The sequence below is a fragment of the Mobula hypostoma genome, chromosome 26 (genome assembly GCF_963921235.1).
Source record: "Mobula hypostoma chromosome 26, sMobHyp1.1, whole genome shotgun sequence".
In the NCBI taxonomy this organism is placed as follows: domain Eukaryota; kingdom Metazoa; phylum Chordata; class Chondrichthyes; order Myliobatiformes; family Myliobatidae; genus Mobula; species Mobula hypostoma.
Window position 1 is genome coordinate 32,614,279 of NC_086122.1, and position 27,542 is coordinate 32,641,820.

General features: G+C 39.7%; 1 protein-coding gene and 1 non-coding gene across 7 annotated transcripts in view; both read right to left on the reverse strand.

The window, feature by feature from the left end:
* Positions 1 to 4,966: 4,966 nt before the first annotated feature.
* Positions 4,967 to 27,542, reverse strand: part of pabpc4 (poly(A) binding protein, cytoplasmic 4 (inducible form)) — a 41,283-nt gene continuing 18,707 nt past the window's right edge. For 4 of the 6 annotated variants that reach the window (XM_063033897.1, XM_063033900.1, XM_063033898.1 and 1 more), the window contains 10 exons: positions 26,429 to 26,566; positions 20,521 to 20,616; positions 19,745 to 20,017; positions 13,572 to 13,662; positions 10,534 to 10,650; positions 9,782 to 9,924; positions 8,433 to 8,526; positions 7,962 to 8,092; positions 7,459 to 7,568; positions 4,967 to 5,552 (listed from right to left, as the gene is read on the reverse strand). In XM_063033897.1, the coding sequence (XP_062889967.1) occupies positions 7,482 to 7,568; positions 7,962 to 8,092; positions 8,433 to 8,526; positions 9,782 to 9,924; positions 10,534 to 10,650; positions 13,572 to 13,662; positions 19,745 to 20,017; positions 20,521 to 20,616; positions 26,429 to 26,566 (1,170 nt within the window). In that variant the 3' untranslated portion in view covers positions 4,967 to 5,552; positions 7,459 to 7,481. Of the gene's footprint in view, positions 5,553 to 6,799; positions 6,906 to 7,458; positions 7,569 to 7,961; positions 8,093 to 8,432; positions 8,527 to 9,781; positions 9,925 to 10,533; positions 10,651 to 13,571; positions 13,663 to 19,744; positions 20,018 to 20,520; positions 20,617 to 26,428; positions 26,567 to 27,542 lie in introns of those variants that run through there. The other 2 variants (XR_010016172.1, XR_010016173.1) reach the window with 2 other exon arrangements.
* Positions 22,835 to 22,966, reverse strand: LOC134338307 (small nucleolar RNA SNORA55). Its single transcript, XR_010016204.1, has one exon. It is a non-coding gene; the product is annotated as a small nucleolar RNA SNORA55 (small nucleolar RNA).

The window sequence follows — 27,542 nt, forward strand, 5'->3', positions numbered from 1 at the left end:
TCAACAGAACACTATAGTTTTTAGGACTCACTAGTTAATTTTACAATTGTATTTATTTATTGAGATTCAGAGTGGAATGGGTCCTTTGAGCCAAGCTGCCCAGCAATTCCCCAATTTAATCCTAAACTAATCACAGGACAATTTACAATTTACCAAACGTGGTCGTGGGGACAACATACAAACTCCTTACAGGCAGCGGTGGGAATTGAACCCCGGTTGCCTGTGCTGTGAAACGTTGTGCCAACCACTACGCTTGTTTTTCCTGTTAGACCTTTTGCACAGCACCATCATCTCTCGTTACTCAAACTCCCCTGCTTCCTACACCATCACACACCCTTGATTTTTTCCTTCCTGCTCCCCTCCTCCCCTCCTCCATCGCATTTTATCTCTTTAGTTTGGTTATGGCAGATTATTTCCCTGAAACATCTGCTTCCAATTTTCACAAGTTGTGTCTGACTTGCTGTGTATTTCCAATTAGTATTTATTAATCCCAATATCTGCAGTGATTTGTTTCTGTAGTTCAGGATAGCATTGATGAGTGTGGGGAGATTGTTTCCTTCGGTTATTCAAAACATCTCAAACTTTGCATTATATAATGAAGACATTCATTTTATAGACTGTGGGCATTGATGGCAAAGCATTGATTGGAAAATGCCTTGAACTGCTGTTATCTGTTTGTAGTACTCTCATAGGATAACGACGATGTGGAGGGGAATTTGCAAGTAGTGCCACTCACATTAATTTGTTGCCCTCGTTCTTCATTACTCTACAGGTCCCAAGTTTGTAAAGTGCTGCAGTATTTTGTGGATGGGTACCCTTCAGTCACAATATTTCTCAGGAGGAATGTGTGATTAGGGTGTTGAGTGAAACATCAGGCAAGTGGACTGAATGGATAACTATGGAGGGCTCTGGTCAAGGTGCAGGTCGAAGGGACGAGGCAGAATTTTTTGTGCCGTCATTCTCTCAGACTAAATTGAACTTTAAACGTGTATAGTGTCATTGGAGGAACTCAGCAGGCCAGGCAACATCTGTGGAAGAGAGGAAACAGTCTGTGTTTCAGGCCGAGACCCTTCATTAGGACTCAGCCTGAAGTGTCGACTGTTTCCTCTTTTCCATAGATGCTACCTGGCCTGCTGAGTTCCTCCAGCATGTTTTGCATATTGATTTCCAGCATCTGTAGATTTTCTGTCATTTATTGGCTCGGCCAAGGTAAAGAAAGTACTCAATAATGTAAAAGCAAATCTGCAGATGCTGAAAATCCAAAGCAACACATACAAAATGCTGGAGGAACTCAGCAGGTCAGGCAGAATCTCTGGAAAAGAGTAAACAGTCAACTTTTCAGGCCCAGCATCTCGGCCAGATACGTCAACTATTTGCTCTTCTACATGGATGCTGCATCCCTCCAGCATTTTGTATAAGATATCTCTGATAGTTCTACAGTTGCACACCAAGTATGATAGGGCAATTCTCTGTCTGTGCTGCCTATCAAGAGATAAACACTGTTCTGAACCTCTCTCGGGGACTTCTCATGCATGCCTTAACAAGCCAGCTAACAGCAGCATGCTGAAAAGCACACACTGAAAATCCGACAGTGATTTGATTCCAACCATGTACCAAAAGACAGCAGTGTAAACATTTTTTAATCGAACCAGCAAGTTAGAAACTTATCAAAAGTGATAGACATCTTTTTCACATTAATTTTATCTTTCCTGCTGCCATCAGAAAGTTCTCCTCTTCTGCTAAATCAAATGCATCTCCCACAGCACAGGCTGATGGCACCAGATGAATCTCTGCCATTCCCAGGATGTGCAGTTATTCAATAACTACTTCTATTGAGCAAGCCTACCACCTTCCCTGAGGCGCAAGATCAGAACTAGCCTCTCTGGATATTGCTTTTGAAGCATCAGCTTTGAACATTTGCAGAATGTTACATGGAATGATTTGGAGAAGTTTTAATTAAAATAAATTTCTAGTTGTGAATGAAATGGCAATTTTGCAAGGGAAAATGAATTAAGACTTATATGAGTTTTACCAGGGTGGTACCCTAGAGTTCTTAATTGGAATCCACTGCCATTAAAATGCAAGGCAATGAAGCAGTCAAATGCGAAGACAATGTCAGCACCTAATGACAACATAATGTTCTTTTTTCAATTATGCAATTTTCTTTTTCACTATGGATCTACTCTCAAATTTATGATTCAGATCATCCTTGCATAAAGGCAAAGACTGAAAAGGGTGAAGCCCACAAATAAAGTTGTAAAAATATAGTCAGATAAACCCTCAGAGATGTTTTGACACCACTGATTGGTTCAGTGGTTCACTTTATTATCAAAATATGTATGCAGAATTAATATATTATATCAATATGTAGAAAAAGTGAAATAATAAACTATCTGGAAGATGTCTCCCGAGGAATCATTCGGTGGTATCTTGACCTAAAGAATCTTTAGAACTAGTAGCTGCAGTCACATCAGTCATAATGAAGACTTTTGAAAGGTGGATCTCGTCGTTTCTCAACTCCACAACTCCAAATTTTCTACACCACTGCAGTTTGTCTACAGAACCAATGGATCAGTAGATGATTCAGTTAACATTGATCTGAACTTCATACTGCAGCACCTGGACTCATTGGTGGATACCATTCCAGCCTTTGTGAAGATACCTGCATCCTCAATAAAACAATCACCAAGCTTCAGCAATAATAAACATCGTTTCAACACAAGCGCTTAAATGGCTGCGCCTGGAGGAGGCCTTCAGGAGTGGAGATAAAGGGGAATTCAGAAGACCAGGTACAACGCGAAGAAGGCAATCAGAGCTGCCAAATACCAATATTAAGACAAACTGTAGAACCAGTTTTCTGCAATTGACAGTTCTTCAGTCTGGAAAGGCCTTCAGTCCAAAAGGAAGGCACTTCTCTGCCCTGATGACTCACTCCTCCCAATTTGGATAATTACTGTAGATTAGACTCACAGATCACACTTCAAAGATCTCCCCTCCCGTGCGCATTCAGCTCGAACACCACCAATGTCCCACAGACTTTGTTGTCAAGGAAGAGGAAGCATGATAGTTGTTCAGGAAGCAAGATATCAAAATGGCTACCAGCCCCGACTCTGTTGCCCCTGCCATCCTTAAGCACTGTGATAACCAGTTCTCTGCAGTCTTTTTTTTACAGAAATTATTACTCAGTCTTTTAAGTTGGCTGGCTGGTGGCGTAGTGGCATCAGCACCAGACTTCGGAGCGAAGGCTCCCGGGTCCGAACCCAGCCGGCTCCCCAGGCACGCTTTCCATCCGTGCTGGGTCGAGCGTCGAGCTAGCAACTTGACCTTGTAAAAAAGAAATTGTCTGCTACAAAACATCAAAGTTGATGGCCTATGCTCTCTTGTGAGTTTAGAAGACAATTTCTTTTTTGCTTTTAAATTATGTACTGTTCCAGATTTCAAGAAATCTGTTTTTCCAGTCCCACCCCCCTCAAAAAAAAATCACTGGACTCAATGACTACAGACCGGTTGCACTCACATGAGTCACAATGAAGACTTTTGAAAGGTGGAGCTCGTCATTTCTCAAATCCACAACTCCAAATTTTCTACACCTCTGCAGCTTGTCCACAGAACCGACGGATCCTCAGATGATTCAGTCAACATTGATCTGAACTTCATACTGCAGCACCTGGACGCCCCGGTACATGTCGGGATTCTCTTTGTTGATTTCATTTCAGACTTCAACACCATCACCTCTGAGCTTCTGCAAGAGAAACTTTCCAAACTTAAAAAGTACCAGGTCCCATCTGCAGGTGAATCACAAAAGTCCTCTCTGACAGGCGGGAGCATGTGAGACTAGGAAAGCACATCTCCACATCCCGTTCAGTCAGCACTGATGAGTTGGGGGGTGGGGGGTGGAGGATCTCTCTTGCCTCTCCTATTTTCTGTATGCACCAATGACTGTGTCTCCAGTGATCCATCTGTTAAACTGATACAGTCTACAGATGACACCACTGTCTTTGGACTAATCCCCAGAGGTGATGAATCGAAGCACTACTGGGAAGGGAAACAAGCTGCTGTCCTGGTGCAATCACATCAACTTGGAGCTGACTGCCCTCAAAACTGTGGAGAGGCATATCGACTTCAGGAGAATTGTGTCTCCTCATACAACTCTACAGTTAAAACTCCAAGATCCTGGGCATCATTATTTCACAGGAACTCATGTGGGAGGACCATATCTCCCTCATCAACAAAAAGACTCAGTAGAAGAGCACTTCTTGCAGCAGTTGGTAAATTTCCATCTTACACAGAACATACTGGTGCAATTCTACACACCCATCAGAGAGAGCATCCTCACATCAGCCTTTAATTTCTAAGTTTTTTTCATATAATTCCTCTCGAGCTGGTGCAGCATCCTCTCACAATATATGAAAACTACAGCAAACTCAAACTGTCAGCTCAGCTGAAAAAGCCACTGGCTGCAGTCGGCCACCGTTGTGGAATGTGTCCAGGACAAAGATGCAGACAAGAAAAATCATTGCGGGCCTGCAAATCATTACCCACCTGCAAAGTGCTATAGGGATTGTAAAACAAAAAAAACTTTGCCATCTGAAAATTTTCTTCCCCCAGGCAGTTGATCAATCATTCTAGTTAGTCACACCTACCTCCCTCTACCTCTTACCTGTCACTGCACTGTAGATGCTTTAAGCCACTTTTTAACACTTACATTGTAAATATTTGGTATTTATGCACATTTTATTCCATACCCATACTTTAATTTCTAAGTTTTTTTCATATAATTCTTTATTCTTACAATTTTTGAATGTTGTTTTTCTTGGACGTCACACCAACACACCACAGCAAATTCCTAAATGTATGTGGTGAATAAAGTTAATCCTTAATTAAAGTTTGCTTTACTCTCATAACTTAATAAATTAAATTCCAAAACTATACTCCAAAATAAATCAAGACAACTGACACATTTTAGACAAAGCATTTTTATTTTTTTCTTCCCCAATCAGAAACACACTTCCAGATTTGGGCAAAACTTGAGTTTTAAAATGAAAACACACCTCAACTGATAAAATATAACTGCAAAGTTAAAATCTAACTCCATTCTTTTATCTAGTACCTTTCACTTTGTCTTTCGAAAAGAAGGAAAAAATATAAATAATTCCAAATTATAGGTCATCGACCCAAAACTCTAATGCTGTTTCTCCCTTTGCAGATGCTGCTGGACTTGAACATTTCTGTCATTTTCGGTTTATTTCACATGTTCAGCATCCACTATATTTGGTTTTATGAGTAAATCTATCCTGGCCACAGATATTCATATTTAAAACAAAGCAAGCTATAAATCAGAGTATTGCTCTGCTTTGTAATATTATAGTTTGATCTATCAAAATATATTTCTTTTAAATACTTAAAGTACATTAAAATCTTTTGGAATCTGGTTATTTGAAATTTTGCAATGTTTTTTTGTTATTTTTTTTCCCCTTAAAGCTAAGCACGATCCACGCATCCAGCCTGAATATATCTGAACCAAATTTGTGGATTTGTTGTTTCTTGGCAATCTGCAAAGAAAAGAAAAAATAACATGATTTAAAAAAAAATTCATATGCTAAAGTATTTACTTTGAATTCTGAATGGTATACTTGAGTTACACTTCAACCATAACCAAATGCATATTGTTTCTCTTTCATCCATTCATTATGTGCCATGTCGCATGACATGGGTGATCATGGTCTTGCTCTGATCATGACTGTTCTTGGCAAGCAGTGGTTTGCCATTGCCTTCTTCTGGGCAGTGAATTTACAAGACGGGTGACCCCAGCCATTACCAATACTCTTCAAGGTTTGCCCGCTTGGCGTCAGTGGTTGCATAAGGAGGGCTTGTAATATGCATCAGCTGCTCATATGACCATCCACTACCTGTTCCCAAGGCTTCACGTAACCCACTTGGGGGAGGGAGGTGGTGCTAAGTAGGTGCTACTCCTTGCCCAAAGGGTGACCTGAAATCTAGTGGAGGGAAGGAGTGCCTTACACCTCCTTTGGTAGAGATCTATCTCCACCCTGCCACTGTATTATAAACAGTATTTTTCTTAACACTATTAAAATCTCATCAACATCCTTAACACAGATATCATCCGTGAAACCGTGGACATTTTTCTCACTATGACAAGTTTCATTTATGGTAACTCTAACTGCAAACATACAGAACCTTGTCAGTCACTGGTTACCAGAAGAAATTAGTAGTCCAGGAACATACACAAAGAAGGTACCGCCAGTGGCTCTATTTCATTGGGAGTTCAAGGAGAATTGGCACGTCACCAAATTTCCAGAGAGCTTTGTGATTGGTTACATCACAGCCTGGTGTGCAAGAGGCTTGTAGACTCAGCAAGTTCCATCATGGTTCAACTCCCCGTGACTGAAGGCACCTTCAAGAGGTGCTGTCTCAAAAGGCAGTATCTGTCCTTAAAGACCCTCACCATCCAGAACAAGCCTTTTCTGCATTACTACCAGCAGAGAGCTGCTACAGGACCCTGAAGACCCACACTTAATGTTTTAAGAACAATTTCTTCCCTTCAGCCCTCACATTTCTGAATGAAGAATACCTCAGTATTTGTCTTGTACACCATTTTATTTTGTAATTTAGAGTACTATTTGTATCTTGCATTGCAAAACAAATTGCACAACATATGACAGTGATAATAAACATGATTCTTAACGTAATCAATTCCCTGCTGAACCCAAGATTAGTCCATGAAACACACATATATTGTTAAATGTTCCTTGAAAATTCAAATATCTCACCAACCTACCTTAATTATCATGCTTAAAAACTGCTTAGTAAATCCAACCAGATTAAAAAGATATGATGTTCTTTTCAGGAAGCTGTGGTGAGCTTTCAGTAACCCTTCCCCTAAGCTGGAAGTCAAATCAGGGATCAATAATGAGCCTTTCTTGGAACTGCAATGAAAGCCAATTTTCTATAATCAAAGTACAATTATCTGTTCCAGTTTGTATAACTATTTTCTTTGAATAACAGTTACAGAATTTTTAGTCTTGCTACCGCCCCCCCCCCCCCCCCACCAGTTCCTAACTCTGGTATTCATTGAAAATGAAAATAAAAATATAGCTAAAAGGGTTTGCTGATCATAGCTTCCTTTAAAGTAAACTCAACAATTCTGTCAACCTCCAGCATCTAACTAGTACTCTGGCTTCACCACAGGATGGGAAGCACTACACTATTCTATTCTAATCAATGATGGACAAAGCAGTTACCTCAGTATTAGAAGGAAAAGCTTAATTATGCTTGTGCTTGTATACTATTAATTGAACTTCAGTACCAATTGCAAATAGCAGCAGTGAACTCTGATAGCAATTTCTTACCAGGTCAATTTGGATAATCAAACAATGGTTCCACTGCCTTAATTAAACGCAGTTAATAGTATGAAAAAGTGAGTATATAAGTGCTCACCGTTAACATATCTTTGTCCTGCTTTAGGATGTGGCTACGACGACAGCTGCCTTCTGGGCAGCCTCTTTCTTAGCCTGATGAGCCTGCAGCACAGCTACAGCTTCTTCAACCTACAGATTTCAACATGAACCAAAATGTAATAAGCACTGTACTGGTCTCAACACCATATTTACTAAAACTCACAGGGTTTGTTTTGTTGAACTACTGGAAGCCACAAATGAAGTAGCCAAGTCACCAGAAGTCAAACTAGTTAATACAGTTGTGTGTATTTAGCAGGTTGATTATTTTCAAACCCAATTAATCCCAAGCAAGAATGCAAACTTTGGCACGTTTTGATCCTCTTCTAACGCCAGCATAATCGTGTCCAACTGCCAGGGCTCTATATGATTGACAATATTTTGCCAAATCCCATCAAGAATTTGCAGATGACAGCACTGTTGTTGGTAAAATCACAGAGGGTGACAAGGGGATATGCATTAAATGAGCATGGTGAGTCAGCATACCTTTGACCGTAGTGATTCTGGAGACTCCAACATATGTAGCAACTCAGAATTATCTATCTCTAGAAGCATTCCGGTGATTTTTCCAGCTAGGGAAGGATGCATACTCTGGATCAAAGGAAAAAGGCGTTCACCTAGAAAAAAAACAGGAAAAGGTTTCATGATACAAGGAACAGTGGGTGAGATGTTAAAGATTACTTTCTATATACACATCTGGTTCTATGTCTACAATTTCCAACAAAAGTATATATTTGCAAATTCAAATTGACGCCATTGTAACTTGGGGCGTCAAGAGTTTAGCGTTACATTCCTTCCCCGGAACTCCCACAGTACAAAGATACATCAGTTAGTAGGTTAATTGGTCATTGTCAATTGTTCCGTGATTAGGCTGGGGTTAAATCAGTGGGTTGCTGCTACTCAAAGGGCAGGATATCTAAATTTAAAAACATTACAAGTACTTTTTCATTCATGTACCTAGCATCTGCTTCTGTTCCTGAGGAGGAGCTGCAGCAAGCATGGAGGCGGTCAGGGGTTCTTGTCCTTGCACCAGCACTGCTGACTGTGAGGGCTTTAAGAGAAAAAGCAGGAAAATTATGGTCACCAGTTAACTAAAGTGACTGTCTTCTATACCTATCAGTGACAACTCATTCCCAAAAGACTGACAATGGTTGACGGCGAGGAGAAAAGATGTAGGTTACAAGATTGTATCAAAAGACTGGTCCAGTGAACACAAAAAAAAAGTGAAGTTCAGATTGGGGTTGGAATAACACATCACAGTTTGTTACTGAGGAATAGACGGATTGTGAAGAGCATGTTCATGTCCCTGAAGGCAGGTGACACATTTGTGTTTTAAATAATATGAAGACTATTGAGGTCATGCTAGAATTCTATAAAACACTAATTGGGTTATTACTACAGTGCTGTGTACAATTTAGTTCACCACATTACAGGGACCATATGACAGCATTAATATGTAGAGCAGGGGATCCCAACCTTTGTTATGCCACGGACCAGTACCATTAAGCAAGGGGTCCATGGATCCCAAGCTGGAAACCTGATAGAGGATAGTTATGAATTGGAACATTTTAGTTATAATCAATAATTAGTTAAGTTGGAGTTATTTTCTTCGGTCTATAAAACGATCAAAGACCTCCAAAGAGTGAGCAGAAAGGAACAATGTAATTTAGCAAAAAGAAGACAGATTGAAGTACTTGGCAGAAAGATTAGTGGAATGTTGAGTTAAATCTTTTTGCCCAGACAGGTAATGAAAGGATCCATCTACCTAAAAGGATGGTTAAGACGGAAACCTTTAGCAAATTGGAAAGGTACTTGGATGAGCGATGAATGTGTCATAACAAAGGTATGCACCAAGACCAGGAAAGTGGGATTGGGCTCGACTACTCTCATTCAGCTGGCCAAGACAAGGAGGACTCTTTCTTTACCAGATACTTTTCTGATTCTACAAGCAATCAGAAACAGCTTCCAGATTACAACTAAAACTCATTATTAAAATGAAGAGTAATTTGTTCTGAAACACTGTATTGGGTCTGGTTTCTTATATATCCTTCAATAAGGTAAAACCAACATCTAATTCTGAATTTTGATCCTTTCATACTTAAGACAAAATCACTGAATTTTAATGAAAACAGAAAGATAATCTATTAGCTTTTTCTATAACTAAAATGGTGAAATATATTACAGTGACTAATGTAAAAAAGTTTAGATCAGCCAAATTCCTATTGCATTAATTCATTGTACATATTGATATTTCTTATCATATTCACAGTCAATATTTGAATGGATGCATTATGAACTTCTTGTACCTGCTGTACACCCATTTGAGCTTGCACGACAGACTGCTGTGGGTTCCGGACTGTGGAGGCATACTTGTAAGGTGGAACTGCCCTTGGTGTTGGGCCAGCTATTCCAGGGCGATGTGCCGCCAGATTCTGAGTTGCAGATAATCCTGAAATCACAAAACCATTTACAACCCATAAACTTGGAACAAAAGATCAGCATCTATTGTGAATTGTCCATTTCACTTCCTAACGGTAAGCAACGTCCATAATGGATAATTCCTTGGCTTTTCTTAGATACACTCTAAGCCCAAGTAAGAATTGGCAAAAGGTTTGTAAAAAGTTCAATTAAACAAACTTGTTATTTTAAGATTTAATTTAAGGTTTTCTTTAAAATAGAGAAAGCAATAAGTACTCAGTGATGCAAACACAAGCTGATTAGTACATGTAACGTTTGGAAACTTCTCTCAGAATAAATCCTCAGAGCTACACGTCATCCTAAAATTAGGAAGGCTGCTTGACAGTATACTGCTAAAGAGCCTGATACTGTTACCAATGAAAATTTCAACAGGGAAAGAGAAAATTATCAGAACCAAATTTTCTGACACTATCAAGTAATTACAGTCACCATGGGAATGTTGAAAATTCTAGCTCAGTAATTAAATCAGTAGTCCACTACACGTAATTGGAAAGTAAACAGTATAATTACTTTATGCACTGTTAGGCTAATGGGAGCCGCACAAGGATTACAGTACGTTTAGAAAAATGATTAAACTCACCCATTCTTTGTGCACCAGGAATACCTCGAGAACCCTGAGCATTTGCTGTTGGGGTAAGATGACGAAGAGAAGGCCTAGGTCCTCCCTGACGAAGGGTATTTGGCATGGCTTGAAACCCTGTTTAAGAAAAGAACTGACAATGAAAACAATCAAACTAACATCCCACGAATATATACACGTAGTGCTCTGAAGCTCAGCGCAGCACCGTCTGGAACGTGCACAAAGATTAGAATTTACAGAAAACTGCTCATGTCCTTTCATAACTTTTTAAGCTTGTAATTTTGGTAGGAAATGAGGTTATTCATTCTCCTTCCCCACAGACTCACCTGTCCAACAGACTCCTCCTGTGCTTTAACATCACTGTCAACATTTCTCTCACATTCGCAAATAAAATTCTCCTTGCCCATCATCTCACACCACATCAAACTATGCATTCCCATTTACTTTAGAAGCATTTACCTATTTTAAGAAGTGATATCTCTCCCTACCAAAACTGCTGTTGCAGTTTAGTTTTTCAAGTTCTGGTACATCTCTTCTTTCAGCCTTCTCCATTAACAATGGCAGAGCTTAATGGCCCTACTCTTTACAACTCCATATCTCATCTGCCTCATCCTGCTGCGTTCGGAAGTATACTCTAGCTTAGTTTCAACCATGATTTTAATCATTTCTTCCATTACTGTTTGTAAGCCACCTCTCTTCACACAACAGGTAACCTACACTATTAATGGTGCCAGCTAACTAACTTGTTAATAAATTCACAGATTACATATTAAAATTTGTTGGGTGTCTATAATGTTGAACCTGTAGGAACAGATATTAAATGATTGATTTATTAGCCTACAACCTGGGCAATTGTACCAGTATAAATTTATACTTATGACTTTCATTAGCTGTCAACAGATCCATTGTACTTGTGCACAAGTCACATCTCCAGGTTTGCAAGTCAAAAACCTACGTGAACATGCAACAATATTACAGACTGTTGTCAGGACTTAGGTGTTTTCCACTAAATTAGAAAAATGAAGTAAAATGTATCTCCACCTTGCATGTTGCAGAGCTAATATTCACAAGTTCATATTCTACTCACAATCTATCACCGTGCCAAAACCAGATTACAATTCAACAAGCCTAATCCATTATTCAAGTGGACATTTTACTGAACACCAGCAATTATCAATTATATTCAGAACATTCCTATGACTTCAAACTAGAGGTATATAATTGGAACTCAAATGATTGTAAAACAAAATGTCAGGGAAGTGCACAATTCATTGTATATGCCCTTTACTAATAACTGGGATAGGCCAATGATTTAACTATGAATATAATGAATTTATATTTCTTTCCATCTCCTCTCAGATTTAATCACTCTCAGGGAAGCTACATAGAATAAATACTTGAAATACTCCAACTCGAGACAGACCCCAGTCAATAAGCAATACAACATTTTTAACTAGTTATGCTACCAGTAAACTATTCTTTTTTTAACTTTGCACATTGATCGCTTGGGTCAGGAAACACCTTCCTGTTTCCAAACTAAAATGCTAACCTACGAGACCTCATTAAGGGAATTAAGGCATTAAAAAAAAAATCAATCCTGGGATCTTCCTAGGCCCCACTGAGAGTCTTATTCCAAAACATCAAAAAAACAAGCAACACTAGCAGCTTGTAAGGAGACCAGGTGCCTACATACATCAATCATTAAACACCGTGCAGATACTAGAAATATTTTTGTTTTAAAAAGCTAGAACACACGTCTTTACATCTAAAGGTTAGAACACAAGAGAATAAAATTTATTTAATAGCTACACAAAGAAATGATTTTAAAACACCTGCATCACTGTGAGAAGAGCTTGGATGATACCCATACTTTAAGAGTTAAAAAATGATTGCACAAACCACAATTATATTCCCTGGAACTGTAGAATAGAATCACAGAAAAGTTTGCTACACAAAAGTAAGCTGCATGAACCACTGTGTTGGTTGAAGAGTAATCTTAAACCCACCTACCAGTACTTTTCAGTAGTCTAGCAGATCATGAATTTACAAGTATAAATTCAGGTATTCCTCCATGTGCGATATGAGCTTCTGCTATTTCATGGATGGAAAATACTGAACTTTCCTCCTTTACCTTCTAGTTATTTTATTAATTACCTTAAATCTACTCCACAGAAAGATGTACAGTAGATCCTTCCTATTTAGTCTAGCTAGGATGCTCATCATTTTATACATCTCAATCAGTCTCCACTGTTCCAGTTAAAATCTTTCCCCATACCTAAATTTTCAGCCTTGACAGTATCTCTTAAAACCCATCTCTTTTGCATGGTGGACAGAATTCTGTTGTCTAATCCGATTATCTAATGTTGTGTATGTAGTTCTAGGATGAATTCCGTAGTCCTACATTCTTTACCTCATTATTAAGAAAGAACATCCTATTTGTCTTTTTTAAATTACCTTAATAACCTATCAAGATATTTTTTAAAATGTGTGGATATACACATCAAGGTTTCTTGTTCCCCACTTCCCTCAAAATCCTCTTATTTACTGAGTATTCCTTTACCTTGTAACACTTCTCCAAATGCATGACCTTACATCTGGATAAAATTCCAAATGCCACTTTCTTCCCAACTGACTAGCCACCTGTGTCTTCAGAGACCGAAGCTCTCCTCTCCTTCTCAATGAGCTATCCTACTTATCTATATACATCTATGCTACTTCCCTTCCTGTTGACCCAATTATAGAAGCTCAAAGGAGCTTCTAAGTCACAGAAATACCAAATAACCCTTTCCTTCTAGCCAATAAGACTGCTTGGGATTGACTTTGCCATTCTTAAGACTTCATGTACATTTTTTGACAAGCCTACCTGATGGAAACCAGTCAAAAACCTTGCAGAAATACAAGTAGACTACATCAATTTGAAACATTCCTATCAGTACTTGTCATTTTAGAGTTGTAAACATTCAAAATCTTTTTTTTTACATAAACCTCATCCTTTTAAGTTAAAGTTTAAGGCATTTAACTATAATGATGAGACCTACCTTGGGGCCTGGTTTGTTGCTGTTGCCAACGGGTACTGGGTCTCATCTGAGCCATCTGATTTGGTGCATAATAGGTAGCTCTGCTTTGTGCCTAGCATAAAACAAAGATTATTTTAGCCTTTGCAATCCCTAATGCAACATATTCCTTTCAAAGATAACTATTAACAAATTGAATCCTATCATTGTTTCTCCTTTTAATTACTGTACATGTTATTCCAACAATTGCTCAGATACTGAATCTGTGCAACACTTTCAATGGATATGCTGACTTGACTACATAAACCTTCTAAAATAATCTTGCATAGTCACACAGTTGTAAGGAACAGAATAATACCCTTTCACCCATATGTCCATGTATATTCATGTTCCTCTCATGTTCATCTCATTTCCCTCTACATTCCTATCATTCGTATACCTGTCCACATACTTCTGAAAAGTATGCAGGCTCGATGCTCCTATATCTTACAGTCTTAAATACATCTAATGTACCTACTTCAATCTGGCAGTTAGTTCCATCTACCACCTGCTGTGTAAAACAAGATGCCCCTCAGGTTCTTATCAAACCTTTCATCTCTAACCTTAAAATTATGTCCTCTAGTTTCAATTTACACATTGACAAGTTTGTGTAATTTGACAGATGGAATGCTAAAGGAAACATATGAAAAATATTCCTTCTGAGAAGGCATAAAATATAAAATGTACCCTGAATATAAATTAACTCTGTAATACATGTAACATGCTTAGTGTTCTTATGTTCTTAAACTACAGGGAATGACAATGTCTAAGTCGTGGAGGTGAGTGCTGAGGATGAAAGGAGTTAGGAAAGAAAAGAAGTACTTAACTGCTCAAGGGCAACATATATTGCAGCTGCTTCACAAGCCCAGCCACTCAAGCCAATTCTGTCCTACATACAACATACATCAAAGTTGCTGGTGAACGCAGCAGGCCAGGCGCATCTATAGGAAGAGGCACAGTCGACGTTTCAGGCCGAGACCCTTCGTCAGGACTAACTGAAGGAAGAGTGAGTAAGGGATTTGAAAGCTGGAGGGGGAGGGGGAGATGCAAAATGATAGGAGAAGACAGGAGGGGGAGGGATAGAGCCAAGAGCTGGACAGGTGATAGGCAAAAGGGGATACGAGAGGATCATGGGACAGGAGGTCCGGGAAGAAAGACAAGGGGGGAGGGGTGACCCAGAGGATGGGCAAGAGGTATATTCAGAGGGACAGAGGGAGAAAAAGGAGAGTGAGAGAAAGAATGTGTGCATAAAAATGAGTAACAGATGGGGTACGAGGGGGAGGTGGGGCCTTAGCGGAAGTTAGAGAAGTCGATGTTCATGCCATCAGGTTGGAGGCTACCCAGACGGAATATAAGGTGTTGTTCCTCCAACCCGAGTGTGGCTTCATCTTTACAGTAGAGGAGGCCGTGGATAGACATGTCAGAATGGGAATGGGATGTGGAATTAAAATGTGTGGCCACTGGGAGATCCTGCTTTCTCTGAGATACAGAGCGTAGATGTTCAGCAAAGCGGTCTCCCAGTCTGCGTCGGGTCTCACCAATATATAAAAGGCCACATCGGGAGCACCGGACGCAGTATATCACCCCAGTCGACTCACAGGTGAAGTGATGCCTCACCTGGAAGGACTGTTTGGGGCCCTGAATGGTGGTAAGGGAGGAAGTGTAAGGGCATGTGTAACACTTGTTCCGCTTACACAGATAAGTGCCAGGAGGGAGATCAGTGGGGAGGGATGGGGGGGACGAATGGACAAGGGAGTTGTGTAGGGAGCAATCCCTGCGGAATGCAGAGGGGGGGGGAGGGAAAGATGTGCTTAGTGGTGGGATCCCGTTGGAGGTGGCGGAAGTTACGGAGAATAATATGTTGGACCCGGAGGCTGGTGGAGTGGTAGGTGAGGACCAGGGGAACCCTATTCCTAGTGGGGTGGTGGGAGGATGGAGTGAGAGCAGACATACGTGAGATGGGGGAGATGCGTTTAAGAGCAGAGTTGATAGTGGAGGAAGGGAAGCCCCTTTCTTTAAAAAATGAAGACATCTCCCTCGTCCTAGAATGAAAAGTCTCATCCTGAGAGCAGATGCGGCGGAGACGGAGGAATTGCGAGAAGGGGATGTTTTTTTTTGCAAGAGACAGGGTGAGAAGAGGAATAGTCCAGATAGCTGTGAGAGTCAGTAGGCTTATAGTAGACATCAGTGGATAAGGTGTCTCCAGAGACAGAGACAGAAAGATCTAGAAAGGGGAGGGAGGTGTCGGAAATGGACCAGGTAAACTTGAGGGCAGGGTGAAAGTTGGAGGCAAAGTTAATAAAGTCAACGAGTTCTGCATGCGTGCAGGAAGCAGCGCCAATGCAGTCGTCGATGTAGCGAAGGAAAAGTGGGGGACAGATACCAGAATAGGCACGGAACATAGATTGTTCCACAAACCCAACAAAAAGGCAGGCATAGCTAGGACCCATATGGGTGCCCATAGCTACACCTTTAGTTTGGAGGAAATGGGAGGAGCCAAAGGAGAAATTATTAAGAGTAAGGACTAATTCCGCTAGACGGAGCAGAGTGGTGGTAGAGGGGAACTGATTAGGTCTGGAATCCAAAAAGAAGCGTAGAGCTTTGAGACCTTCCTGATGGGGAATGGAAGTATATAAGGACTGGACATCCATAGTGAAAATAAAGCGGTGGGGGCCAGGGAACTTAAAATCATCGAAAAGTTTAAGAGTGTGAGAAGTGTCACGAACATAGGTCGAAAGGGATTGAACAAGGGGTGATAAAACAGTGTCGAGGTATGCAGAAACGAGTTCGGTGGGGCAGGAGCAAGCTGAGACAATAGGTCGGCCAGGACAGGCAGGTTTGTGGATCTTGGGTAGGAGGTAGAAATGGGAAGTGCGGGGTGTCCTACATAACTGGTCACTGGAGTTGTGAGATAGTTGCAAACTCTCTGTGAATGAGTGGATTCCTCCCCCCACCCCCAAGTGCTCCACTTTCATTCCACATGCTATAGACATGCTGGCTGTTAGGTTAGTTGGCTACAGTAAATTACCAGCAATGCAGGTGGCTGTTGGGAGAACTGAGGGGAGTTGATCTCTATATTTGAAAAACTAAGGTCACAGGAAAAAAATAAGTGGGGGTAATGGATTTAACTGGATTGCTCTGAGAGTCCGCATAGATCAATAAAGTACAATCAATATCATTCAGAAATACAGGAAAATATGGAAAATAAGTAGATGCACTGTTCTGTTGTTCCTGCTATGAACCATTCATAACTAAAACAATTTAGCAAGTGCTGCAAGGAATGGCTGATCTAAAGCTGTTTCAAGCTTTAATAAGACATATATTGTACTAAAATAAAAAAAGTTTTATTGAAGACATTTCCAATAATTTTATTAAGTCACAAATAAAATATGAGCACTGTGGGCAAGTTAACCAATTGTCCATTCTTAATATACTTTGAGAAGATGATGGTAAAACATCTTTATGAATAGCTGCAAGGTTTTACCAGGTATGGATTACAGAACATCAAAAGAACTCGAGATAGCTATTCTGTTATTGGAATACCAGGACTAATTACACAAAAACCCTGATTAATCAGCAAACATTACCTTCAGAGACAGGTAACAAGACTAAAACAATTACAGTTCAATTTGGGTTCTGGTGTGTTAGTTCAAACAAATTTAACATGGAATCTACCCTGGGATGTTCTATCTTCTTTGTTTTGTCAGCAAAGTGGGTACCTGAATCAGGACTTTTATACCTTCTAATCATACAGTTTTTCACATTCATGTCATATGTGGAGCCAGCATACACTTATCAGAGGCTCCTAATGGGTGAAACGAAGGACAATAAGTGTCTCCTTACCTATACTCTGTGTTCAGCTACTTTCTTTCAGTTTGAGGTAGCTACAGAGTATTTGAGTGCATGTATTTGTCCATTTAAAGGCTGATAGTTTATTATTCTATTGATCTACCCAAGCACTAATAATTGCTATTATGAGTTTACCCCTTGACCCTTATGTGTCAGTTCCTGAGCAGCTCTGCAAAACATCACTTCTTCCAATTAATGACTGTATTCAGAGAAAGTTCAATATGTTAGCAATGAACAACAATTAAGGAGGACTCTTCCTTTCTTCTGCTTATCCAGATATCCCAACTGTGACAACTGGATGTCTGCAGGTTTCAGGTATCAAGTTTTTTTTTTCTGCTTTGTGTCAGAATGGTTTCTGTTCAACTGTCTAAGAACAACACTCTTGAATTGGTTGAGTACCAGCCATTTTAACCCCTTTTAATCCAGGTTACAGAAACTTACATGCAATACCGTGTGTATTATAGTTATTAGATCAACTCACGATCTTCAGTATTTGAGAGCTGGTAGGTAGGGAGCTCTTAAGAGTTAGGAGGGCAGCAAGTGGTGCAGCTAGGAAAGCTACTACCTTGTAGCACCAACAATTCTGGTGGAATCCTGACCTCAGTGCTGAGTGTGTGAGGTGTGCATGCTCTCTCTGTGACGTGGTAAGATTCCTAGTGTCCTAATTTCCTCACACATCCCTAAAGCAAGTAGGGGAACTAAGTGGTACTACAAATTTCTCTTAGTGTGCAAGTGAATGGTAGGATATGGGTGAGTATAATGGGAATGCAGAGAGAATAAGTTAGAGAAAATTGTGAGGGATTGGGATTGCTCTATGAGCCAGCAAACTCAATGGGCTGAATGGCCTTTTCTACGTTGTAAGGAAATGTGACCCAGGCTTGAAGGAATGCTAATGTATATTTCCAAGTCATGATAGTTTGCAACATGGGGAAAAACTGGTATGAACCTGGTCCTAATATCCTTACAGATAGACTGGAAAGTGTTGTCAAAACATCTTGGCAATTGACAATGGCATAACTCTGCATTAAAGGTCAATTGTGTGAATGCTTACAGTGGGTATCAATGAAAATGATTTGTTTCATCCCAAACAGTTATATGTTGTTGGACTACGTTCATCCAGATGTACGTGGCTCTTGAGTGATGGTAGAGGGTGTGGGCAGGGAGAAGGTGATGACAATGTTGGATGACTTGTACTCTGTAGCTTCCTCAGAGTGGCAAGTAGCGGGTAGCTGAACACTGGGTATAGAAAGTGAAAGACCATCATTGCTTGGCACCTGAACAAAACAAACTGACACTTCACAAAATGTTGTCCAAATCTCGATTAAATGTGGTCGTTATCTGAGGATGTGTAGCTGGAATTGAACATTGTGTATCTTCTTACCTTCTGATGGACAGAATTTATAGATGAACATTAAAGGTGGCTGGGCACAGAGGAACTCTTATTATCTAGTTATTGATTGCCTATAATCACAGTCATTTTCCCTTAATCTGCGTACGAATCCAACAGCAGAGCAGTTTCCCATTGACTTCAGTTTTAAAAGATTCCTCAATGTCACATAATGACAATTTTTAAAATGCATCCATTCATTTTCTGGATCTGGTAATCTGTTACAGCTTACACGTGGAAATCAATGACCTAACCTGCTTCAATACACAGTGTATGAACACCAGCAATTCCCACCTGAACCCTTGACAAAACTCAGGATGAGCTGGGTCTATAAAATAACAGCAAACTAGTAAATAGTGATTTTAGTGGAACAGCAAAAACGAACACAATACTCCTGAAGCCCAAGTTCCAGCTGAAAAAACTACATTAGTTTACTTTGCTGTTTGGCCAGCATCACTTATCAAGGTCGCCTGTCCAAATAGACATTGACGTTGCTGTTCCTTATCGCACCTTGTGACGCATAAAGCAGCAACCCTGCCGTTTCTTTGGCATTTTTGGCTGTTTTTTACGAGGCCGAGTTGCTGTCTCGACGCTCAACCCAGCACAGATGTAAAACGTGCAAGGAGCCAGGCAGATTCGACCGCGGGACATCTCACCTCGAAGTCCGGTGTGGATGCCACACCAGCAGCTGGCTGCTCAGCTTGACAGGACTAGAAAATTACCTGATATCTTTCTCCTTTCTTGTATTGTTAATGAATTTGCTTTCAATCCAGATTAGAAAGTGATATATAACCTGGGTCAAAAACTGCAAGAATCTGACAGAACTTATTTCCTTCTAATTTATCAGCTTCTCTTTAAAGCTCATGTAATTTTTCACTGCTTCTGGGATGCACAGACAAATGACAAATCATCAAGAACTCACCTGAGGCACCGCTGGCATAAAGTAGCCTCCAGCGGCTGGCTGAAACTGGTTGATAATTGTATTGGCTGGCATGGCACGCATCCCTGCAATACGCTGCATATATTGATTAGTTAAGTGAGCTTTGCGCTCCTCTTTTCTCTGAGCAAGGGCTACATATAGCGGCTTGGAACCAACAATACGCCCATTCATTTCTGTTACAGCTTTCGTGGCTTCTTCGGGAGAGGAGAAGCAGACAAAACCAAAACCTTTGCTTCGGCCATCCTCCAGCATTACCTTTAAAAAAGACAAATTATCACAAATTTAAGTCATTTAAAGTTTGCAAATAAGTAGGCCATTTGGGCTCGCAGGCTTGCTCCAGCATTCAATAATATTAAAGCCAATCTTCTACCATGGTCATTTTCCTGCACTATATCTGCAGTATATTCCTCAATTAAACACAATATATTAAAAAAATTCCCTATCTTGAATATACTAAGTATCTGAACCTGCAGAGCTCTCTTGGGAGCCCAAAGAATCACCATCCTCTGATTCTGGATACATCAGCCAGGGAAAATATCAATTTACATCTACCCTGTCGAGTACCTGAATGTCTAGTAGGATCTCTAGTGCATCTCTAGTGGGATCTAGTGAGAATGGCTTACTAAAGGATATCAACCTTTCATGAAATCCTGGATAGTATGACTTCTTAAAAACAAAAATGATAAAGTTAAAAGGCAATTACTCCATTTATTTTTTTTAACCAACCAAATTCATTGACAAAACCTTAATGAACATACCTTGGCACTGGTGATTGAACCAAATGGAGCAAACTCCTTTCTCAGCTTTTCATCATCGATGGTGTCATCCAAGTTTTTGATGTATAGATTCACACCCTAAAATCATTTTAATAATTGTCAGTAGTGCTCTTTACAAATTCATGTTCTCAAAATTGACAGATGTCATCTAATTACCAAATGTACTAATATAAATGATGCATAATTCCAAATTAACCCAATAAATCATAGTTGCAGAAAGCACAAACTAAAAGCAATTTCCAATTCAAAAGTGCTCTACAAATAAATGGGTGGCTTTTATAGTGCAAGATGCTGAATTTAACAATATGACAGATCTAATGTTAAAATATGCATTAAATTATGGTCCACAAGTAGGCAATAACCAAATATTATTTTTATAAGCATTTAATCAAAATTAAGTACACTTGCAAGAAAGTTTGTGAACTCTTTACAATTACCTGCTTTTCTGCATTAATTATTCAGAGAATGTGCTCTGATCTTCATCTAATTCACAATAGATAAATGCAATCTGCCCAAACTAATAACACACAAACAATTGTACTTCTCATGTCTTTATTGAACCCATCGTTTAATCATTCACAGTCTAGGCTGGCAAAAAAATATGAACCCTTGTAATTGGTTGCACCTCCTTTAGCAGCAATAACCTCCACCAAATGTTTCCTGTAGCTGCTGATCAGACTTGCACAGTATCAAGGAAGAATTTTAGACTATTCCTCCATACAAAACTGTTCCAGTTCATCAATATATCTGGGATACCTTGCATGACCTCTTCAGGTTAGCCACAGTATCTCAGTTAGGTTAAGGTCTGGACTCTGATTTGGCCTGTCCAAAACATGAATTTTCTTCTTTTTAAACCATTCTGCTGTTGACTTACTCTTATTTCGGATCATTGTCTTGTTACATCAACCAACTTCTATTAAGCTTCAGGTGATGGACCACTACCCTGACATTCTCCTGTAAAATGTCCTAGATACAATTTTGATTTCACTGTTCCCTCAACGACTGCAAGTTCTCCACACCGAGACAGCACCATGCTTCACAGTTGGGATGGGGCTTTGGTGTTGGTATGCTGCTGTGCCCTTTTTCCTCCAAACATAGCAGTGTGCATTTCTGCCAAAAGTTCAACTTTTGTCTCATCTGTCCAAACAACATTGTCCCAGAAGCATTGTGGAACATCCAGATGTTCTTTTGCAAACTTGAGATGTGCAGCAATCTCTTTTACTGTTACCCTTGGGCTCTTTTTCACCTCCTTCAGCATGTTGTGCTCTTGGTGTGATCTTTGTAGGACACCCACTCAGAGTGAGAGTAACAATAGCACTTAATTTCCTCCATTTGTAGACAATTTCTCTTACTGTGGACCGATGGACACTCAGGTCTTTAGAAATGCTTTTGTAGCTTTTTCCAACTTCATGCATCTCTACAATTCTTCTTCTGAGGACCACTGAAAGTTGTTTTGATTGAGGCACAGTGCAGATAAACAGATCTTTCTTGAGAAGAGCAGACTCTGATCAGTAACCTGACTTTGTGTCCCTTTTATAGGGCAGGGTACCTCTACAACACACGCCTCCAATCTCAGCTCATTGATTGGAACACCTGACTCCCAATACCTTTTGTAGAAGGTATTATCCCAAGGGTCACATACCCTTCTGAACCTAGACTGTGATTGTTTAAATGGTGTACTCAGTATTGACGAGAAGTAGTACAATTTTTTGCAGTTTATTAGTTCAGGTAGATTGTGTCTGTCTATTATTGTGACTTAAATGAAGATCACACCACATTTTATGAACAATTAATGCAGAAAACCAGGCAACTGCAAAGGATTCAAACTTTTTCTTGTAACTGTATATTTATCTCTTAAACTGACATTTACTTTTGTAGTTATCTGGCATTAATTTATTGGCATTGCTTAAATACAGAAAGAGTTGCCAGTCTCTCTAAGTGAAATCATGAAATGAATTTCACTGTTTTAGTCCTGAGTTCAGTACATTCCTGAATACATTACATTTTTCATCTGTTTTTGAAATGAGTGTTATCTATTCAGATGAAAATTCAAGAAACTTATTTAAAAATTGATAAAACCTTCTTTCAAGAGACACTCATGTCAATCTTCTGAAATACAGCACTTAACAGCATATCTCCTGGTATGATTTGCAGGTCAGAACAAAGTGCAATCCACAACAAAAGTGTAGAATATCCCACATATAAAGGGCATCCTGATGCTGCTTCAGGATTACATGGAGCCCAACAATTATGTTAATCAATAAGAGGAGAAAAATATCTTAAGACTATTTAAAAGTAATGTTGCAAAGTTGTAGAGATAAGTCTCAATTTAGAGGAGACACATCTGGATTTACTCAGCATTGTTTTGGCACAACAGCTCCACCAGAGTCTGCACTGCAAAATCAGACTGGTTATCGGAACTAGGTGCGAGATTGCATAAAGACTAACATACACAGTACTACGTGCTAGCAGATTTACTTTGTGCCCTCATTCTTGTTGCCCTTTCTATGACAGTACGATAATGAAATCTATTTCCTTTGGCTGCAATTATCCAAAATGCAGGTACAGAATATCATGTAAATTCCTGTTGGTTCATGCTTATCTGTAACCAGAGGTTCTTTGGAAAAACATCAGTGATGGGCAATCTGGTGTACATCTTGGCATGAATTACTGCACAAGTAGACATATACAGTGCCTTGGAAAAAGTATTTAGACCCACAACTATTTTCACATTTTACTGCTACATTTTCAAAATTTAAAATATATTGAAGGATTTTTTGAGCTAAAATACAAAACACTGTGCATCGTCAAATAAAAAAATTGAAAACCTGACAATTTACTAAAAATTATAAACCAAATTAGCAAGGCTGAAAAAGTATTTATCCCCTTTGAATTACTAGCTAATGAAATTTGTTTTCTGCGGCAGGAGTACAGTGCAATACATAAAATTACTACAATACTGTGCAAAAGCCTTAGGCACCCTAGCTATATACAAGTGCCCTTTGCACAGTACTGTGTATTACCTACCTACTCACCCAATTCGTTGATGTGGAAAATTAGAGGATCACCTGTTTTCAATGAATTCCCAAGAATACCCCCTCTCTCAGTAAGGTCCAACAGTATGGTAGATTTAACAGACAAAACCAAAATAAAGACAAAACAGCATTCAAGACAAGTCAGAGAATGATAATAGAGAAACATAAATCTGAGGAAGGGTACAAAACAATCTCAAAGGCACTGAACATACCTCAGATCTCAATGTAGTCAATTGTGAAGAAGTGGAAAAACTATGAAACCACAGCCACACTACCTAGGTCAAGCTGCCCCTCTAAATTTAATTGCCGGAGAAGAATGGCACTTGAGGGAGGCTACTGTGATGCTAACAGTCACTCTGAGTGTGCTGCAGAAGTCAGTGGCCACAACTGGAGATGAAGTTCATGGCTTCACCATCTCTAAGGCCTTGCACAAAAAGGGTGTTTATGGAAGAGTGGCAAGAAAGAAGCCCTAACTAAAAAAAAAGAGCATATGCTTGCCTGTAAAGACTTTGCAAAGCGTCACTTAGAATATACTGCAAAGACGTGGAAGATGGTCTTGTGCTCAGACTAAAGTGGAACTTTATAGCCTCAACACTAAGTGTACATGTGGTGTAAATCTAATACAGTCCGCCCTCCTTATCCGCGAGTTCCACATGCGCGAATTCAACCGTGAATCGAGAAAACCCCAAAGTGCTCTTCCAGCACTTGTTGTTCGAACATGTACAGACTTTTTTTCTTGTCATAATTCCCTAAACAATGCAGTATAACAACTATTTTACATAGCATTTACATTGTATTAGGTATTATAAGTAATCTAGAGATGATTTAAAGAATACGGGAGGATGTGCGTAGGTTATCGTGGATCAGGATCGAAAAAATACCGGAAGTTCTCTTACTAAGTAAGTCAGAACAGGTACATCCGGTATTATTTAGCGTTAGTTAGTCAAACGTTTGACTTAGTATATAGTATATATTTTACCTTTTAATGCATATAAAACGTATGTTTCAGCGCCGGACTCGGGAACGGAAATTCCAGAGTTCGATCCGGTGACAGATTGCTCCCGAGCGCACTCTCCATCCCTGCCGGGTTGATGTGAAGGATCAAAAACCCAAAACCCAATAATTAAACCACTGCGTTGCTTAGTAACAATTGTAGCTTTAATCGGGGCAGGGCTTTTCTCACTTTATCCTTTAAAATTGTTCCGATCGTTGACAGACTGTAGCCTAACGCTTTTCCAATGACCGATGGCATTTCACCTCTTTCCGATCGCTTTATTCTCTCCACTTTATTTTAAATCGCGATCGTGATTATTTTCGTGAACAGAAACACTGCGGATTCAGAGCTCCGCCGCCGGGTCATAATGTCCACCACACTGAGACAGGTTAAATAAGGTCCGGGGTTCCGCTGGGTCATTTAGACAGGTTGAATAAGGGACTTGAGCCACGTTTTTTGGTATCCCCGAGGGGTCCTGGAACCAATCCCTTGTGGTTAAGGAGGGCCGACTGTACTGTGCATCAGCCAGGCAACACCATCCCTACTGTAAAGTATGGCAGAGGTATAATCATGCAATGGGAATGCTTTTCAGCAGCAGAGACTGAGAATCTGCTCAGGATTGATGGGAAGATGAATGCTGGAGTGTAACTGAAAATTCAGTGTAGGATTATACTACACACATCTTTCCACAAACAGAAAATTTGCCCTACATTTTAGTGTCCACAATTTAGTGTTTCTCTTAAATGAAGGAATGAAATTAGTTTCCTGAACACCGTAGCAAAGCAAGTTAGCCAAGAAGTTGCCAGTTTATTGGTTATTTTTGTTTCTAAACTGTACACATGAAATTCATTAGCTGTTTTATTTAAGGAATTATTTGATGTTCATTCAAATAAAAGGTCAACGAGATGAAATAAAATACACTCAGCAGCCACTTTATTAGGTACAAAGGTCTCCGCTGCAGCCCATCCAGTTCACGGTTCAGTGTGCTGTGTGTTCAGAGATGCCCTTCTGCACAGCACTGTTGTAACACTTGGTTATTTGAGCTACTTTTGTCTTGTCAGGTTGACCTAGTCTGTCCATTCTCCTCTGACTTCTCTCATTAACAAGGCATTTTCACCCACAGAACTGCCGCTCATGAATGTTTTTTCCCTGTTTATCACATCATTCTCTGCAAACTCTAGACTGGTGAGCAAAATCTAAGGAGATCAGCAGTGTCTCAGACACTCAAACCACAATGCACAGCACCCACAATCATTTCAGCCAGTCACTGAGGTCACATTTCTTCTATATTCTAACGTTTGGTCTGAACAACAATTGGATCCCTTGATTAGGCTCATGCTTTTATGCATTGAGTTGCTGCTACACGATTGGCTAATTAGGTATTTGCATAATCGGGGTGTACAGGTGTAACTGATAAAAGTAGCCACAAAGTGTATATTGGGACAATCACATCCAAATTCTGCCTGCAGTTCCTCTTGGAAGAATTAGGATTTCATTCAGAGATAACCCATGACTCATCAGTTCAGGTGTACTGGGCTCTTCAGAAAAGCCGGCTCAGCCTCACTGAGCCACCAACACAAAGTGCACGAAATCTTACTTCTCAAAAGCATGAGGGATCAATCTTGCTTGCAAAATTAGGGTAATAGAGTGGCTTACCAATCTTGATTGGCAAGCCACTCCATTGCCCTAATCATCTTCCAACTGGAAAATAGCTACACGTAATCTCCTGATGGGAACCTCGGTATGAACCGAGTTTTTGTCTTGCTTGATATTAATCAATAGTAAAACCACTGTAATAGAAAATATTTTATAGAAAGTAATTACGCATTTTCAGGACCAAGCAAAGTAGTTTTATATCCACCTGGTATCTGCTGATTCGTTCCTGTTTTAACTGTTCAAATTTTCTTTTAAGTTCAGCCTGCCGCTCCACTTTCTTTTGGGCACGGCCAACGAAGAGCATCTTTCCATTCAGTTCCTTCCCATTCATTTCTTCCACAGCCTAGATGTAAACATACATGAACATGATCACATTGAAGATGACATAAATATGGGTTATCACAGATGACACTGACAGGTGAGACAGGAATATTCTTATGGTCATATGCCACAGAATGGCAGATCAGCTCTTTGGAGGCATAGAATACCTGAGCACCTACAATCTTTCAGTGTACAACAAAATATTATCATTCTTAGAAAATAACTTATTTATTCCTAGCAATTATACTCTGTGTGAGAAAAAAACTATCTAGCCTAAAAATATTACTCAAAGAGCAATCAATAGTTTTTTTTTTCAGAAATGTACTTCCATATAATCACAGATCTTGGTGACATTGAAGGGATTTAATGTCATTAACTTTCTGCTTTCTTCTTATTAAAATGTTGGTACAGCAATGCTAGACAGTTTGTGAACCCTGTAGATGTCTCTTTTGCTGCATAAATATGACCTAAAATGTGATCAGATCTTCATGCAAGTCCTAAAACTAGATAAAGAGAACCCAATTAAATAAATAACACAAAAAATATTACAAACAAGAGAAAATCTGCAGATGCTGGAAATCCAAGCAACACACACAAAATGTTGGAGGAACTCAGCACGTCAGGCAGCATCTATGAAAAAGTACAGTCCACATTTTGGGCTGCAACCCTTCAGCAATTATACTTCATTTATTGAGAAAAATGATCCAATATTACATGTATTTGTTGGAAAAAGTATGTGAATCTCCAGGGTAATGCCTTCTACAAAAGCTATTTGGAGTCGGGTGTTCCAATCAATGAGATGAGATTGGAGGTGCAAGTTGTAGAGGTGCCCTGCCCTATAAAGAAACACACACAGAAGTCAGGATACTGACAGAGCCTGCTCTTCTAGGAAAAATCTCTTATGTGCATCATGCCTCAATCAAAACAACTTTCAGAGGACCTCAGAAGAAGAACTGTAGAGATACATGAAGCTGGTAAAGACTACAGAAGATTTCTAA